This window comes from Carcharodon carcharias, chromosome 12 (assembly GCF_017639515.1).
Source record: "Carcharodon carcharias isolate sCarCar2 chromosome 12, sCarCar2.pri, whole genome shotgun sequence".
Classification (NCBI taxonomy): Eukaryota; Metazoa; Chordata; class Chondrichthyes; order Lamniformes; family Lamnidae; genus Carcharodon; species Carcharodon carcharias.
This window is the reverse complement of record NC_054478.1, coordinates 75,388,631-75,402,663: the sequence shown is the minus strand read 5'-3', so window position 1 is coordinate 75,402,663 and position 14,033 is coordinate 75,388,631. Positions and strand designations below refer to the sequence as shown.

At 43.3% G+C, this 14,033-nt stretch overlaps 1 protein-coding gene across 1 annotated transcript in view; it reads right to left on the bottom strand.

The window, feature by feature from the left end:
• Positions 1-14,033, bottom strand: part of kalrna (kalirin RhoGEF kinase a) — a 1,007,899-nt gene that overhangs the window by 326,713 nt on the left and 667,153 nt on the right. The window contains exons 27-29 of the mRNA XM_041200492.1: positions 10,595-10,684; positions 7,512-7,604; positions 6,684-6,795 (exon numbers count right to left, since the gene is read on the bottom strand). Of these exons, the coding sequence (XP_041056426.1) occupies positions 6,684-6,795; positions 7,512-7,604; positions 10,595-10,684 (295 nt within the window). The remainder of the gene's footprint in view (positions 1-6,683; positions 6,796-7,511; positions 7,605-10,594; positions 10,685-14,033) is intronic.

The window sequence follows — 14,033 nt, the reverse complement described above, 5'->3', positions numbered from 1 at the left end:
GACTCACTGTTGGACTCATCATGTGCAGCTGCAACCACTGTGTCTACATCTTCATCATCCACAGTGTCCCCCCTTTCCAGTGCAAGATTGTGGAGAGCGCAGCATGCAACCACTATCAGCGACACACGATTTGGGGAGTACTGGGGTGCAGTCCAGGCATCAGAAGCACATCTTGAGAAGACCAATGGCTCTCTCCACCACAGCCCTTGTGGAGGTGTGGTTCCTATTGTACCGCTGCTCAGCTTCTAATCTTGGATGGCAGAGAGGCGTCATGAACCACCTTCTGAGGGGGTAGCCCTTGTCACCCAGCAGCCATCCATCAAGCCGGGCCAGGGCACTGAAGAGCCCCGGCACCTGCGTGTGTCTGAGGGCATAGGTGTCGTGGGAGCTGCCTGGGTACCTTGCACAGACTTGCAGTATTAGCATCCTATGATCACACACTATCTGCACGTTCATGGAGTGGAAATTCTTTCTGTTGATGAAGGCACCGGGCTCACCCACTGGCGCCTTGATGGCCACATGTGTGCAGTCTATTGCACCCTGGACGCGGGGGAATCCAGCAATTGCTGTGAAGCCTCTGCTTGCTGTGACTGGCTTGCTTGGTTCCAACAGTTGGGGATAAAGGTCAATGCGTGACTGAACAAAGCATCTGTAACCTGCTTGACACAAGTGTGGACAGCTGATTGGGAGACACTGCAAAGATCACCCACTGACCCCTGGAAAGAGCCAGAAGCATTGAAGTTGAGGGCAGCGACCTTTAGAGCCACTGGCATGGGGTGTCCACCCACACAGTTCGCAGAGATCTCAGGCCCAATCATCTGACTAATATAGTTGACTGTCTCCCTTGAGTGCTGGAGCCTCCTTCGGCACTGCACCTCAGACATATTGAGGTAGCAACTTCGCCACCTGTATACCCTGGAATCAGGATTGTGATGTCTTCTGAGGCCCCTTCTGCCTTGGACTATCTCTTGGCCCTGCACCCCTTGTGCCTGCACCCGTCCTCCCAAAGGTGGCTCTCCTGGAGGTTAAATGTGCACTCCTGGCCTCCTCCCCCTTCTAGCCCTCCCTTCCTCCTGAGAGGAGGTGCCTATCATGGAGAGTTCAGCTCCCATTCCCAGGCTAACGGAAGGCTTCCTGAAACCTGCAGGCCCGCAAAAGATTCCTTACTGCAGAGTACTGACCTGAAGGTTGTGAGTCCAGACCAAGCAGCTGGTGTGTGTTTTGAAGTATTGCAGATCACACAGGCAAGTATCAATAATTCTGAAAAAACAATATTGGGCAGAGCACGCTTGCGACCCCACTGAGCCCTCTTTTCCAGCCCGTGGATGAGGTTTATACAAATGTATCCTATCCGCCTGCCCCTTCCGCCCGTGCACCGAACTGAAGATTTTATGGGCGCTGAAAAATCGCTGTTGATTGGCACCTCAAGGGCCTTAAGTGGCCCGTTAATTAATGGCAGGCGTGCATTGGAGATCAATGCGTGCCCGCCCAACGAAATATCATGATGGTGCGCGGTAACATCGGGATGCTCACCTGACGTCACCGCGCATCATTTACGTGCGGGCGTGCGAGGCCCACCCCCGCATGCCAACGGTAAAATTCTGGCCCAGATTTCAAGGAGGGCAGCTCATTTAAATATTTTAATGAGGCTGCGTGCCTCAGGTTTTTTTATGCATCATTATGGAAATTGTACCATTTTGTTGATGTTCCTTCATCAGGAAAATAAAAAGGTTGTTGGTCTGGCTTTTTCAAACTTTTGACCATTTAAGTAAATATATAAGTTGAAACAAGTTGTTTTAAATGCAATTAAAAAGTATATGGTGTCTGCCACGAAGTGTAAGTTGAACAAAACTTAAAAATAATGGATTTCATAATCATTTGCAGCAGTATAAGTTTCTAGTAAATTTTGATCAACACTTTAAATTTGTTACATAATCCTATTTAAAGTTTGATCAGATTCATCAGAAGGCGGTGGAGATTGACAAGGCACACAAACAGCAGTCATCTGTGGAACTTCGCTTTCTCTGCTTGCTGATTGAAGAACTGGGTCCCACAGCTAACTGAAATGAGAGAAAATACTGACCACTCTATTTCATGTCTCCCTGTTCTTCCTGGACATACCAAGGAAACTGCTCAAACTCTTGCTTTAAATATCACAATTTAATGAATTACATTGTTTATTAATGTATAGCATGAGTTTTTGTTGGTTGCTGTGTTTATTGATATTTGTTGCTTTGAATTGTGAATTAACGAAATATTGAGTAACATATACTTATTTTCAAATTCAATTGAAATGTGCTGAGTGACAGTGGAAGTGAGGTCAAATTAGTCTACAGATCTGGGCTGCAAAATTTGGCTCCATAGCACCACTGGTTTCAGTGCCACGGGAGCTAAGTAATGAAAAAATTGGCTAGGGGTTCCCTCCTGAAAATTCCTGGCTTGCTTCATGCCGATAGCCATGCAATGGGGAGTGATAGTGTGGATGTCCTATCTGCACGCCAGAAGCATGCAGAGTGGGAAGATCATGACGTCAGACAGCGTCTAATTCTGATTGGGCACCCGATCTGCCATTTTGGACCTCATCACTCCTATTAATACCTTCTCTCAAAAATGGTAAGCTGAACCTTTGTTTAGTTGCACAAGCGATTCCCTATCAATACTATTTAAAAGTATCACCATTCAGTGTTCAGATGAGGAGCTCTTGACCATCTATTTGCTGCTGCAGAGTTAATGGAAGTACTTGGTTGTCGGAGGATTTGACAGATGTTTTGTTAGTTAGCAGGGAGTAGTGCCTTTGGAAAGAGTTGCAAGGTGTCTTGAGCACACCAGTTGCTTCTAATCAAGGGGCAATAGTTGCAGTTCACCTTGAGCTGCAATTTTGAGCTACAGCATTACAGGGTGATGGAGCAGAGACAGCAGAAAGGTTAAGCTGCTTGTAGAGGGATGAGGGTTCTCAGTAGGAGGCCTTACCAATCCTAGGGTCTCCAAAGAACACTTCTCCTACCTCTACCTCAACCAGGGGTAGTCTTTGCAGTGGCAGCGCTTCACCAAGGAGGTGGTTACAGAACTGTACCACCTCCTGAAATTGGACCTGCAGCTATGGTGGGAATGGTGTAGGGAGCCATTGACTGCACACATGACCTATGGACACCGCATTTCAATGGGGAGATGTACTAAAACCACATGGCTTACCGCTCACTGAATGTGTAGTTAGTGCGTGACCATGCCGAGACCATCCAGTTTGTGAATGCCCACTAATCTGGCAGAAGCCATGATGTTTTATCCTGCACCAGTCAGCTGTTCCAGCTGTCTTTGACCACCATAACGAACCAGAGGGTGGCTGCTTGGTGAGAAGGGCTATTCACTTTATATTTGGTTAATGATTCCCCTCTGCCACCTGACCTCATGTGGCCTTCAATACAGCGCTCCTACAATGAGAACCATTAGCCTTTGGCAATAGCAATTAACCACTCAACTAGGAGTGAAATAGACCATTAGCATCCTAAACATTGGTTCCTTTGCCATTATTGCTCAGGGGTTCCCCTTCAGTACCCACTGGAACAAGTTTCCCAATTTGTGGAGGGCTGGTGTGTCCTCCAAAACTTTTTCATCATGAGGACACAGCCTTTGCCACTAGAGCTTTATTGACCACCTCAGGAGGAGGAAGAGGAAAGGAGGAGACAGCCAACATATCAGAGTTCTGAATGTGCTGTTCAGGAAGGTTTCATCAGACTCCATTTCCCTCAAATAAACCCTCAGATTCCCAATGCTCAATATTACCCCACCTTACCACCCCTCTGTTATGGACCATCACAGCATCCTCTAGGGCACAATCCCGAAATAAAATACAGCACAAAGCAACCATGCCATACTAAATTCATCCAACAACACTTTCAATAATCCATATAAATATTAAGCCTTGTCCTTTTCCTTAGTGCCTGTCTTGCGGGTGCCTTTGCATGTCCTAGTGCTCTTATACACTGCATCCCAGTGGTTGCAGCATGGTACGTAGAAAGCTGCTGCTATTCACTGGGGAAATCTGTGAATGGCCTTGTAGGGCATCTTTGACTGGCTCTGGGCTTTGAGGGCCCAAGTTCAGACTGCATCATCTTGGCATAGGTGGCCGCAGTCTGAACTGGCTGGCTCCCAGGCAAAAGCTGGACATTGGCAGAGCAGCAGTGGTGAGAAGATGAATGCTGTCATCCTGAAAGTTCATGCTCCGCTAAACCAGTGCAACTCCCTTGGGAGAGTGCCTCAGCAATCCTAGTAATCTGCTGGAGCACTGATTGCTGGACAGCTGTGAGAGCCTGAAACTCCTCTGAGCACTGATATCTGTAGCCAAGATGTCATCAAGCTGAACTTGCTTGGCAACAAGCAGAGGTCTCATGGTTCAGTCTTAGAATCCACTGCATTGTATGCTTTCAGCCTGTGCTAAAATGGAAGCTGAGGCATTAGCCAGATTCTGCAGCAAAGCTGAGCCCACAAGTGATCTCATGGAGCTGGCCACCACTTCCTCATTGGAAAGGATGGGTTCTAGCTCTGCATGAAGGTCTGTGCAAAGATTTTTTTATTCATCCTTGGGATGCAGAGATCACTGCATCACTACACTTAGTACCTATCCCTATTTGTTCTTGAGAAGGTGGTGAGCTGCCTTCTTGAACTGCTGCAATGTGTGTGGTGTAGGTACACCGACAGTGCTGTTGGGCAGGGAGTTCATGGATCTTTATCCAACGATAGTGAAGGAACAGTGAGAAAGCTTCAACTCAGGATGGTGTGTAATTTGGAGGGGAACTTGCAGGTGGTGGTGTTCCCATGCATCTGCTACTCTTGTCCTTCTAGGTGGTAGAGATTGCAGTTTTGGAAAGTGCTGTTGAAGGAGCCTTGGTGAGTTGGAGCCAGACTTTTCCATGTTCCTTGATGGTGATAATAAGTTCTCTGGCAAGTCTATCATGTACCAAGGATCTCTGTGCAAGTTCATCAGCATTTTCCTTTACACTACACATTGATGTCCTCATTTGAATCTTCTGCAGCAAAACTTATCTGCGACCGTGTCCTCCAGGGAGCCGGCACACATGTTATCCTCTCCTCCTGATCTGGCTGATGCCCAATTTTGTCCAGTGACTCCTCATCTACAGATCCCAGTTCTATACTCCCCTCTAAGTTAGAGACAGTACCATTATCTGAGTTGGTGACTGTGAGTGTCAGATCAAGTGACAATTTTGTTTCATCAGAGGTGCAATCTTCCTCTAGACCTTCATCGTTAGGCTCCACTGGCTGGCCTGGCAGCAGATCCTGCGTAGCTGAAAACATAAATGCACAAGAGGAGAGTTGGAATGAGGGAAGAGGTGTGGGGAAGAAAGCAAGAGGTATATGGTTATACCATCTGCACTTGTACATCATACCAGATTGCAGGATGAGGGTGAAGAATTTCAGAAAATGGATAAGGCAGGAACATACCATCATCCTGGGTGGCATCAGCGATGCCCATTGTCACAACTTCTGTAACAGCTGCACTAATAATGCCAAGTACCATCTCCTCCCAGGAGAGGAGGAGCTGCAGCCATGCCTGTCCCCCACCGTTTGCTGCTGCTCCTCCTGTTATGTGACTTCTCAGCCTGCAAGAGAGTGGGAAGAATGACACTGAGTGTATTAATAATGTGTTTGGGTAACATGCTGAATAGCTGGCAGTATGTGGGAGATGCAAGATGTGGGTATGAGACTTGCAACAGTCATAGGTGTGAGGGCGAGGTGGAACATATGAATGTTAGGCATGAATCCCGACTGCTAGAGATTGTTGATGAGTGAGTGATAGGGATGTGGCGCTTTGAGCAGTGAATGAGACTGGAGGTGTGATTAGGAGAATGTGGCATTTGAAGATGCATTCACTGAACTTGATCACTCAGGTGAGACACCTGACAGTAACTTCTGTGGCTTTCTGCTCCCAATGCCTTTGTGGTGTTTGTCCGGAGGGCCTCCTGGCCCCTTGCCAAAAGATCACTTCTCTCTTCTTATCCACTTCCTTCACATAGGCCTCCAACACTGCATCAGAGAGCCTATGAACCCTCTCTCTGACCTATTGCTCCATTACTCTGCTTTCTTCCTGCTCCTAACATGTCATTAACAGCCAGTTGAATGAGTCGCTAAAGCACAAATACACCTGCCTTTCAAAAGTGCAGGCTAGCTTTAATTGTTGCTAGCCATGCTTAAAGTTAAGCACCTTGTTGAGCGTGCAGCCAGTCAGCAGCACGTTCAGCAGTGGCCTGCTCACCATAACCATGAAAGTCAGCAGGCAACACAAAGTATGTGAGCTGCCTGCATCACTTCCATCGGCCGTAAGGTTACCATGCATTGCGATCCCTGCACCTGGTAACCAGGCTGATTAAATTTTACCTGGACTTTCCAGATTTACACCCAACAGACTGGTCCTGCAGAATTAAACTACATTCCATTCTATACATAGGTCATACAAGTTTACATCCATAAATACAACTGTTCACATTAAAAAACCTTAAAGTAATTGGGCAGTAATGTTCCTGAAGATAATATGAATGTGGATTCTGAAGAAACTGGGCAGTTCAAAAGGCACTGTATAAATACTAATTGTCATCGTTGACAAACTATATGAAATGTGACTTCATTTACGGTGGGACTGGTAACAGAGTCATTTCTTTTTGCAGTCTTACCTTCCAGCATGCTGACATGCATAGCGTCATTGGCTTTCTTGGGTACATTAAGCATCACTTCAAGACCATCTTTTAATTCCCCTTTGCCTTCCTCACAACATGTCAAAAGTTCCTAATGATAGAAACATTAAAAATGCTATATATTAAATTAAAAACAGTTTGGTACTTAATTTCTAAAGGCTTTTCTACAAAATGTTTTCTACCTGCCCTTCATCCTTTTAATCATTCAAATAGAGCCATTACTGAGAATTCAATAAACTATCCAGAATTAGTGAAGTTGCATGTGTTGCTAGTGGAGGAATAGAAGGATTTAGTACTCATGATTGGGGAATCGTCTCTCATTTCCGGCTTATGAACTATAGTTGCCCCTACTCCCTAGTCACATTTTTGCCAGATTGCACTGCCTAACTTTGAGTCTGTGTGTTTTTCTTGCAAACCTGAAGCTGTGACTGATACTCAGGCTATGACCTCCATCCTGGCCCCAACCCACTAACCCACGTACTGTACACAAACTGCTTTAAACAGTGATAATACTGCTTTACGGTGGTATAGTTGAAGTTTTAGAACAATTTAGAAGACTATCAGTCTGGTACTGGGTGAAGCCGGAAAATGCAGTATGCTGTGAAAAAAAATGGAGCCCAAGCTGGAATAGGTTATGGAAGGCTTGATAGAAAATACAATTCCACTATGAAGTCTGGACAAAGATTTGAGAACTTGCTACTCTATATTGCTGTCAGTGTTGTCACTTTTATGATTCTATGATGTAAGGCAGCTCTTTGCTTCACTCCGATGGATGTGCGTTGAGGAAATATTGGGAGCTTTTCATACCTTCAGTAGGAGCTGGTACTTAGTGATTCTCTGAACAGGTTTAATTAGATAGGATGAAATTGAATTGGCCAAACCATGCCTCTGTTGAATTTCCTGCAAAAGAATTCATAAAATACAGAATGATGACTTAAATTCAAATTGCTTAAATAAATATATCAATTTTATGCCATTACCAATTGGTGTATGAAGCAATGTTTTTACTCAAGACAAAAAAAAAGATAAGACAGTAAGTAAAGAGTGGGGTAATATATTAGCACAGATAGAAGATACGCTAACTAACAGAAAACAGAGAGTCAGGATAAATGGATCATTTTCAGGTTGACAAACTGTAACTAGTGGGGTGCCACAAGAATCAGTACTGGGGCTTCAACTATTTACAGTCTATATTAATGACTTAGAGGGATCGAGTGTATCTCGCCAAATTTGCCGTCGATAAAAGATTGCAAGGAAAGCAAGTTGCAAGGAGGACACAGAGTCTGCAAAGGAATATAGACAGATAAGTGAGTGGACAAAAATCTGACAGATGGGGTAGAATGTGGGAAAATGTGAGGTTGTCCACTTCGGTAGGAAGAACAGGAAAAACAAAATATTATTTCAATTCAGAGAGACTACAGAATGCTGTGTGATACGGAAGGTACTGGATATCCTCATACATGAACCACAATAAGTTATCATGCAGGTACAGCAAGTAATTAGGAAGGCAAATGGAATGTTGGCCTTTATTGCAAGGAGGATGGAGAATAAAAATGGGGAAGTCTTGCTACAGCTTTAGAGGGTGCTAGTGAGATCACATCTGGAGTACTGCATACAGTTTTGGTCTCCTTGTTTAAGGAGGGAGACAGTTCAGAGAAGGTTCACTGCGTTGATTCCTGGAATGAAGAAATGATCTTATTGAAATTCTGAGGGGGTTCAATAGGGTAGATGCTGAGAGGATGTTTCCTCTTAGGGAATCCAGAACTAAGGGCATAGTATCATAATAAGGGGTCTTCATTAAGAGGGACATGAGAAGAAATTTAGCCTCTCTGAGGGTTGTGAATCTTTCAAGTTCTCTACTCCAGAGAGCAATGGTGGATGAGTCATTGAATATATTCAAGACTGAGAGGGAAATATCCTTGAACTATATAGAGGAATCAATGGTTATGGGGAACAGGCAAAAAAGAAGAGTTGGGACAGGATCATATCCACCATCATCTTATTGAATGGCGGAACAGGCTTGAGAAATTCTATGGTCTACTCCTGCTCTTATTTCTTGTGACATTGCAGCTTAAGGATCAACACTGCATTATTAATGGAATGAAATATATTTCATCTTCCCTGCTTTTTCAGTTTTAAGCTTCCAGAATATTTTTGATTTTGCGTAATTAATCTTAAAGGTATTACATTAGACTAAAATCTGGATTTTAATGGGTAGGAAATAGTGGAACATGAACCCTTGATTTGCCAACTGGCCATCAGCTGTGGGGAAACTCCCACTGTGATAAGTGGTGGGCGATTGAAGTAGCTAGTGTATTACATTCTTCTCATGGCAGCATGTTACCATTGTGCTCACTGCCAACTCTTTCCCTTGGTGAAGTAAAAGAAGTGGTTAGTTCAAAATGGAGTTGTAAACACATGGAGGTAATAATAATTTTGCAGTAAGACATGTGCCAAAAACTTAAAAATGGCAGAATTTGACATTGCTGACACAGCAATTCAACATTTATAAGGATTCTCACACTTAACAAAGACCCCGGTCATGAAATTTCGTGGTTTTGCATTGCGATTTGTCCTGTTTATAGTTAAAATGACCATGATTGTTATCCCTCAAGTTCATACAGCAGTTCAGTGCTGCTGGTGCATAGGAACAGGAGTTGGCCATTCAGTCCTTCAAGCCTTTCCGGGCATTTAATTAGGCCACAAGCATCAAACATGTGGCCTGTGTTTGAGTTTAATCTGGCTCATGTGCTGAAGGTTGCCTTATGTCCAAGAATGGGACACAAAATGAGCAGAAGTGCTCCTCCTGGCCTTGCAAGCCTTGTTTAGGACTCTAGTCCACTGTTCCTACACTTACTCGAGTGTGGGCACACAGCCAAGGGCCATCTGTTTTCCACAAGCCAGTAGTGGCTACCTGTTCAATTCTTGCCCAAATTGGGCGGGAAATTGGCTGGTGGCTCCTTAAAGAAGCCTGGTGGTAGAATGGCTGTGGCCTCATTCTATCATGAGCAGGGAGGACATTTATTCACCAGCGCAGTTTGCTTAACAAATACAAAGCACCTTACATAGGTTGCAGAAAAGCAAAACATCTTAAATTGTAGATACTTACCAACGGTTGGAGATTTCAATACACATTTTGATTATACTTTAAGATTAAACATGTACCGAGTCTTGTTTCTGAACGCATATTAGTACCAGATAGAAACAATTGAAAAAAATAAACAACTTTGAGATCAGAACGTATTACAAAGTATAAAATCAGCAAAAACCATTCAGCACATCAAGTCTACTCCTTCAAATGTACTACTAACAATTTATACTGTCACTGACTCCAGGCAACACTCTTTGGTTTCCTAAGGGAGACAAATAAGCTCAGGTAAGACTTCCACGAAGAGAGAACTCTGTGAGTGGCCTCTATGTGAAGAACTTTGTTTTCAGGAATGCTTTTAGATTTTAATATTTTTCATAAACAGGAAAGAAAGTAAAGCCAGAAATCACAGAAATTGCTAAATACAAGAATTGACAATATTTTACAAAATGTAAATACAACAGCTTAAACTGCTAATTAATTTGAACTTGAATGGGAACTGAAACTTGGTTTTGATAGATATTAGTAATGACGAATGACACCACCTATGTGAACAAAGAGATCTGTATTTTGAACATCCCCAGAATTTAACATGCCTGCATCTCAAAGACTTAATTGACTTTTGACAAAAAAATCCTTCAATGCCTCCTAAGGTAGTAATGGTAATTGAAACAAAAATTGTCACTTATTTCTCTATTTTGATTTGAAATTCTGCATCATATACTAACTCTAATTACATGATTACCTGTTGTGTAAACCAAAATAAGTGTTAGTATGGGGAGCAAAAGTAGAGTCTACTTACATCAAAAAAGGCTCCTGCGTGCTCTAAGATTAACTGGCTAGAGTCAGGTTTATTTTTGCAGTACGTGACATACATTTGGAATTTGTCTGCCTGTGCAGAAATAAACCAAACAACATATTAGATACTGGTAAAAGAGAACAATGGACCATTAAGGTGTGCATCATATTGAGAAGCAGTCAAAACAACGAACTGAACATCTACTTAATTTGCAGTGAGATGTAACTTCTGAGGAGAGCACTCAAAACTGCATTAATAATATGGGGCTGGATTTTTATCTTCAAGGGGGCTAGCGGGATTCTGGAAAATTCCCAGCTCAGCCTATCCACCTCAGGAGAAAGTGCCCACAGGAATGGGATTTTCATTGCGGGGGGCTGTGGGGTTAGGGGAGGATTGTGGGCTGCAGTCGGGCCAGCCAACTTAGGAAAAAGTTTGGAGACAGCTACAGGGACTGCTGGGTGTGCAGGTGGGCTGTTTAAAAGGCCCGCCTCAGTGCTGTGCGACTTCGTCCCAGTTATAAAAACAGAAAGGCCCTCCAGCCCTAAACACCCTCATCCCCAACACATTCACCACACCCCATGCATGCCACCTCATGCCCCAGACCCTATGGTTCTTCATGCACCCCATGCCAACCTTTGCTACCCAAACAACTCCCATGGCCCCTCATACCACCCCATGCCTAGCTATTGCACTTCCATGCCCATTCACCCACTATACACTGTATAGAAGCAATGAACACTATAGTGACCATAAGATGTATTTAAAAAAAAATTAAAATTGTTATAACTTTCCAATTTCTTTGAAAAAAACTCCTTTTTACTACAGCTCTATAAAAGTATCAATCATCCAGACCCTTTAAAGTATCAATAGCAGAAACTCCAAGCACTTGAAACCTCTTTATCTTGTGCAAATAAACATTGTGAAATTGACAACATAGATCAGACCGCTAGAGCTATCAATCAAGCAATGTTTTCCCTCAGGCTCAGGTGTTTCAACAGCCTAATGGATTTCTGGGCTCTCAGCGATGAATAGGGCAAGAAATCTATTAGTCTGATGAAACCTGAATCAGCCTGCACCCTTGAAAGGCACTCTCGAAAATTGGAAACACCTGGAATGGGATCAGGGATCTCAGAATTGGGATCCAACCGATATTTTTAAAGAGTTCCCAAGTCAACCTGATTCGGCAAAATCCAGCCCATGATCTCAGTTTCTCTTTGTACCTATAGTTTCTGCACTCACAATTGTGTGTTGAGAGCTATTTACATTAAGAAAATACTTAATGTCTATCTATTTTGAATTAAACTAGACACAAAATCATTATTCTGTTTGGTATATGTCATTGGTAATAAACATTAACTTGTTCAAATTACTGGTGCTTCTACAAACATATGGATGTTGCAGCCACCATGTAGCAAGTATCTCTGAACAGACGACTAGCTCATGAACATTCGATAGATATTTTGCAACAGCAGCATGTCATCTCACCAATCTCAATAAACACAAACCAAGTGCTTTATTAATTTGTGAAATCTGAAAAAATACACAGCCTAATCTATTGGTAACTCCTGGAGGCATCTAAAATCTTTTACGTGATAAACATTTGTAAAAGCCATAAATACTAACATGGAAGAAAATTTTAACATAATCATATAAATAAATTAGCTGAAGATCGCCACAGTGGAAATATGCCTCTTATCACCGAATCACACCTTGGCCTGACCCCTAACTCCTCTGGCACTATCTTCTCCTTTGAGCATCTTGCTTTGCTCCACCTCTCTCACTTCTCATTTAAAATCCTCATTCTCTACCGCCAGCTAAATACAATAAGCATTTTTTAACTAAGACATCTTCACTGCTTTCCTGCCCAGCCTCTGCGCCAAAAGGCTTCTCACCCTTGGTGATTTCAACTTCCATCTCAATTCATAATGCTCTCTCTCCTCTAATGCACTGCCCTCTTATCCTTTCTTATTCTCTTTCTTTATGGAAACTTCTCACCCCCTAAATTAAATACCACCTCCTTGACCTTGCCACCTTGCTCATGTTCTTGCTTGTCTCATCGTATCAATCACAGATAAGGCCATCTCTGATTACTTCCTTGTATAGTATCCACTCATATCCCCTTCCATGGCCCACCCCAACCCCACTCCCTTCTGTGTTTACCCTGGAAAGGACTACACACCAATTCATTTACAATCACATTTTCAAAATCCTAATTGTCTGCCCTTTGGCACTCCCTTTGCTACGATAGTATTGCTTTGCTCAACCATTGTCTTACCTTCACCTTTGATGCCCTTGTCTCCAATAAAACCAGCAATCTTTCTCATACTGATAGCTCCTCCTGGTATAGCTCTCATTTCTGCTCCCTTAAGTTCAAGGGATGCAGGCTTAAAAGGATATGATGGACAACTCGTTTAGTCATCCACCAACAGATCTGGCTGGACTGCATTAAGCACTATTGGGTCCTGCTCTTGTTTGCTAAAATTGCTCAATATTCCAGGATCATCCAAGAATTCAAACATAATCCCCAGCTTCTTTTCTCTACTTTAAGCCATCTACTTAAACCCCTCTCCCCAGTTCCTACTACTCTCACCTCCAACAATGTGCAAGGAGCTCATGTCACTACGAGCGAGATCATCTGATCAATTGCCTCTGTTACATCCTTCCCTTCTACTAGCCCACTGGACCAAACTTTCTCTAAAGCTGCAAACCCAGAGCCCTGAACTCCCGTCTCTCTCTAGCTTCTCTCCTATTCCCTCATGCCATCTCTGAGCTCAGCTTGTGCGTGAGCCTCACCACCTGTTTATTCAACTCGAATCCTCTAAATTTCTGTTCACTCAACTTCCCTTCCTGGTTCCCAGGTTAGTCGATGTCACTAACAGTTCTGCTTCTTCAGGTACTGTCTCTGTCTTGTTTAAATCTGCTGTCATCATCTCCTTCCCAAAAATAAATCCTTGACCTCACTGTTCTTGCAAACTACCTTCCCATTTCCAACTTCCCTTTCCTCTCCAAAGTCCCTGGATATGTAAGGAAGATAGGAAATAGGAAGAGGCATAGGCCATTCGGCTCCTTGAGCTGGCTCTGCCATTCAGCTGGGTCATAGTCGATCTTCTACCACAATGCCATTTTCCCACATTATCCCCATATCCCTTGATATCTTTAATATCTATAAATCTATCAATCTCTGACTTGAATATACTCCATGACTGAGCTTCCACAGCCCTCTGGGGTAGATAATTCCAAAGAGCCATTACCCTCTGAGTGAAGAAATTTCTCCTCATCTCAGTCTTAAATGGCTTACCTTTTATTCCAAGATTGTGTCCCTGGTTCTTGATCACCCCCACCAGCCAGGAGAAACATCCTTCCTGAATCTAGCCTTTCAAGTACTGTAAGAATTTTGTATGCTTCAATAAGATCATCTCTCATTCTTTTAAACTCCAGAGAA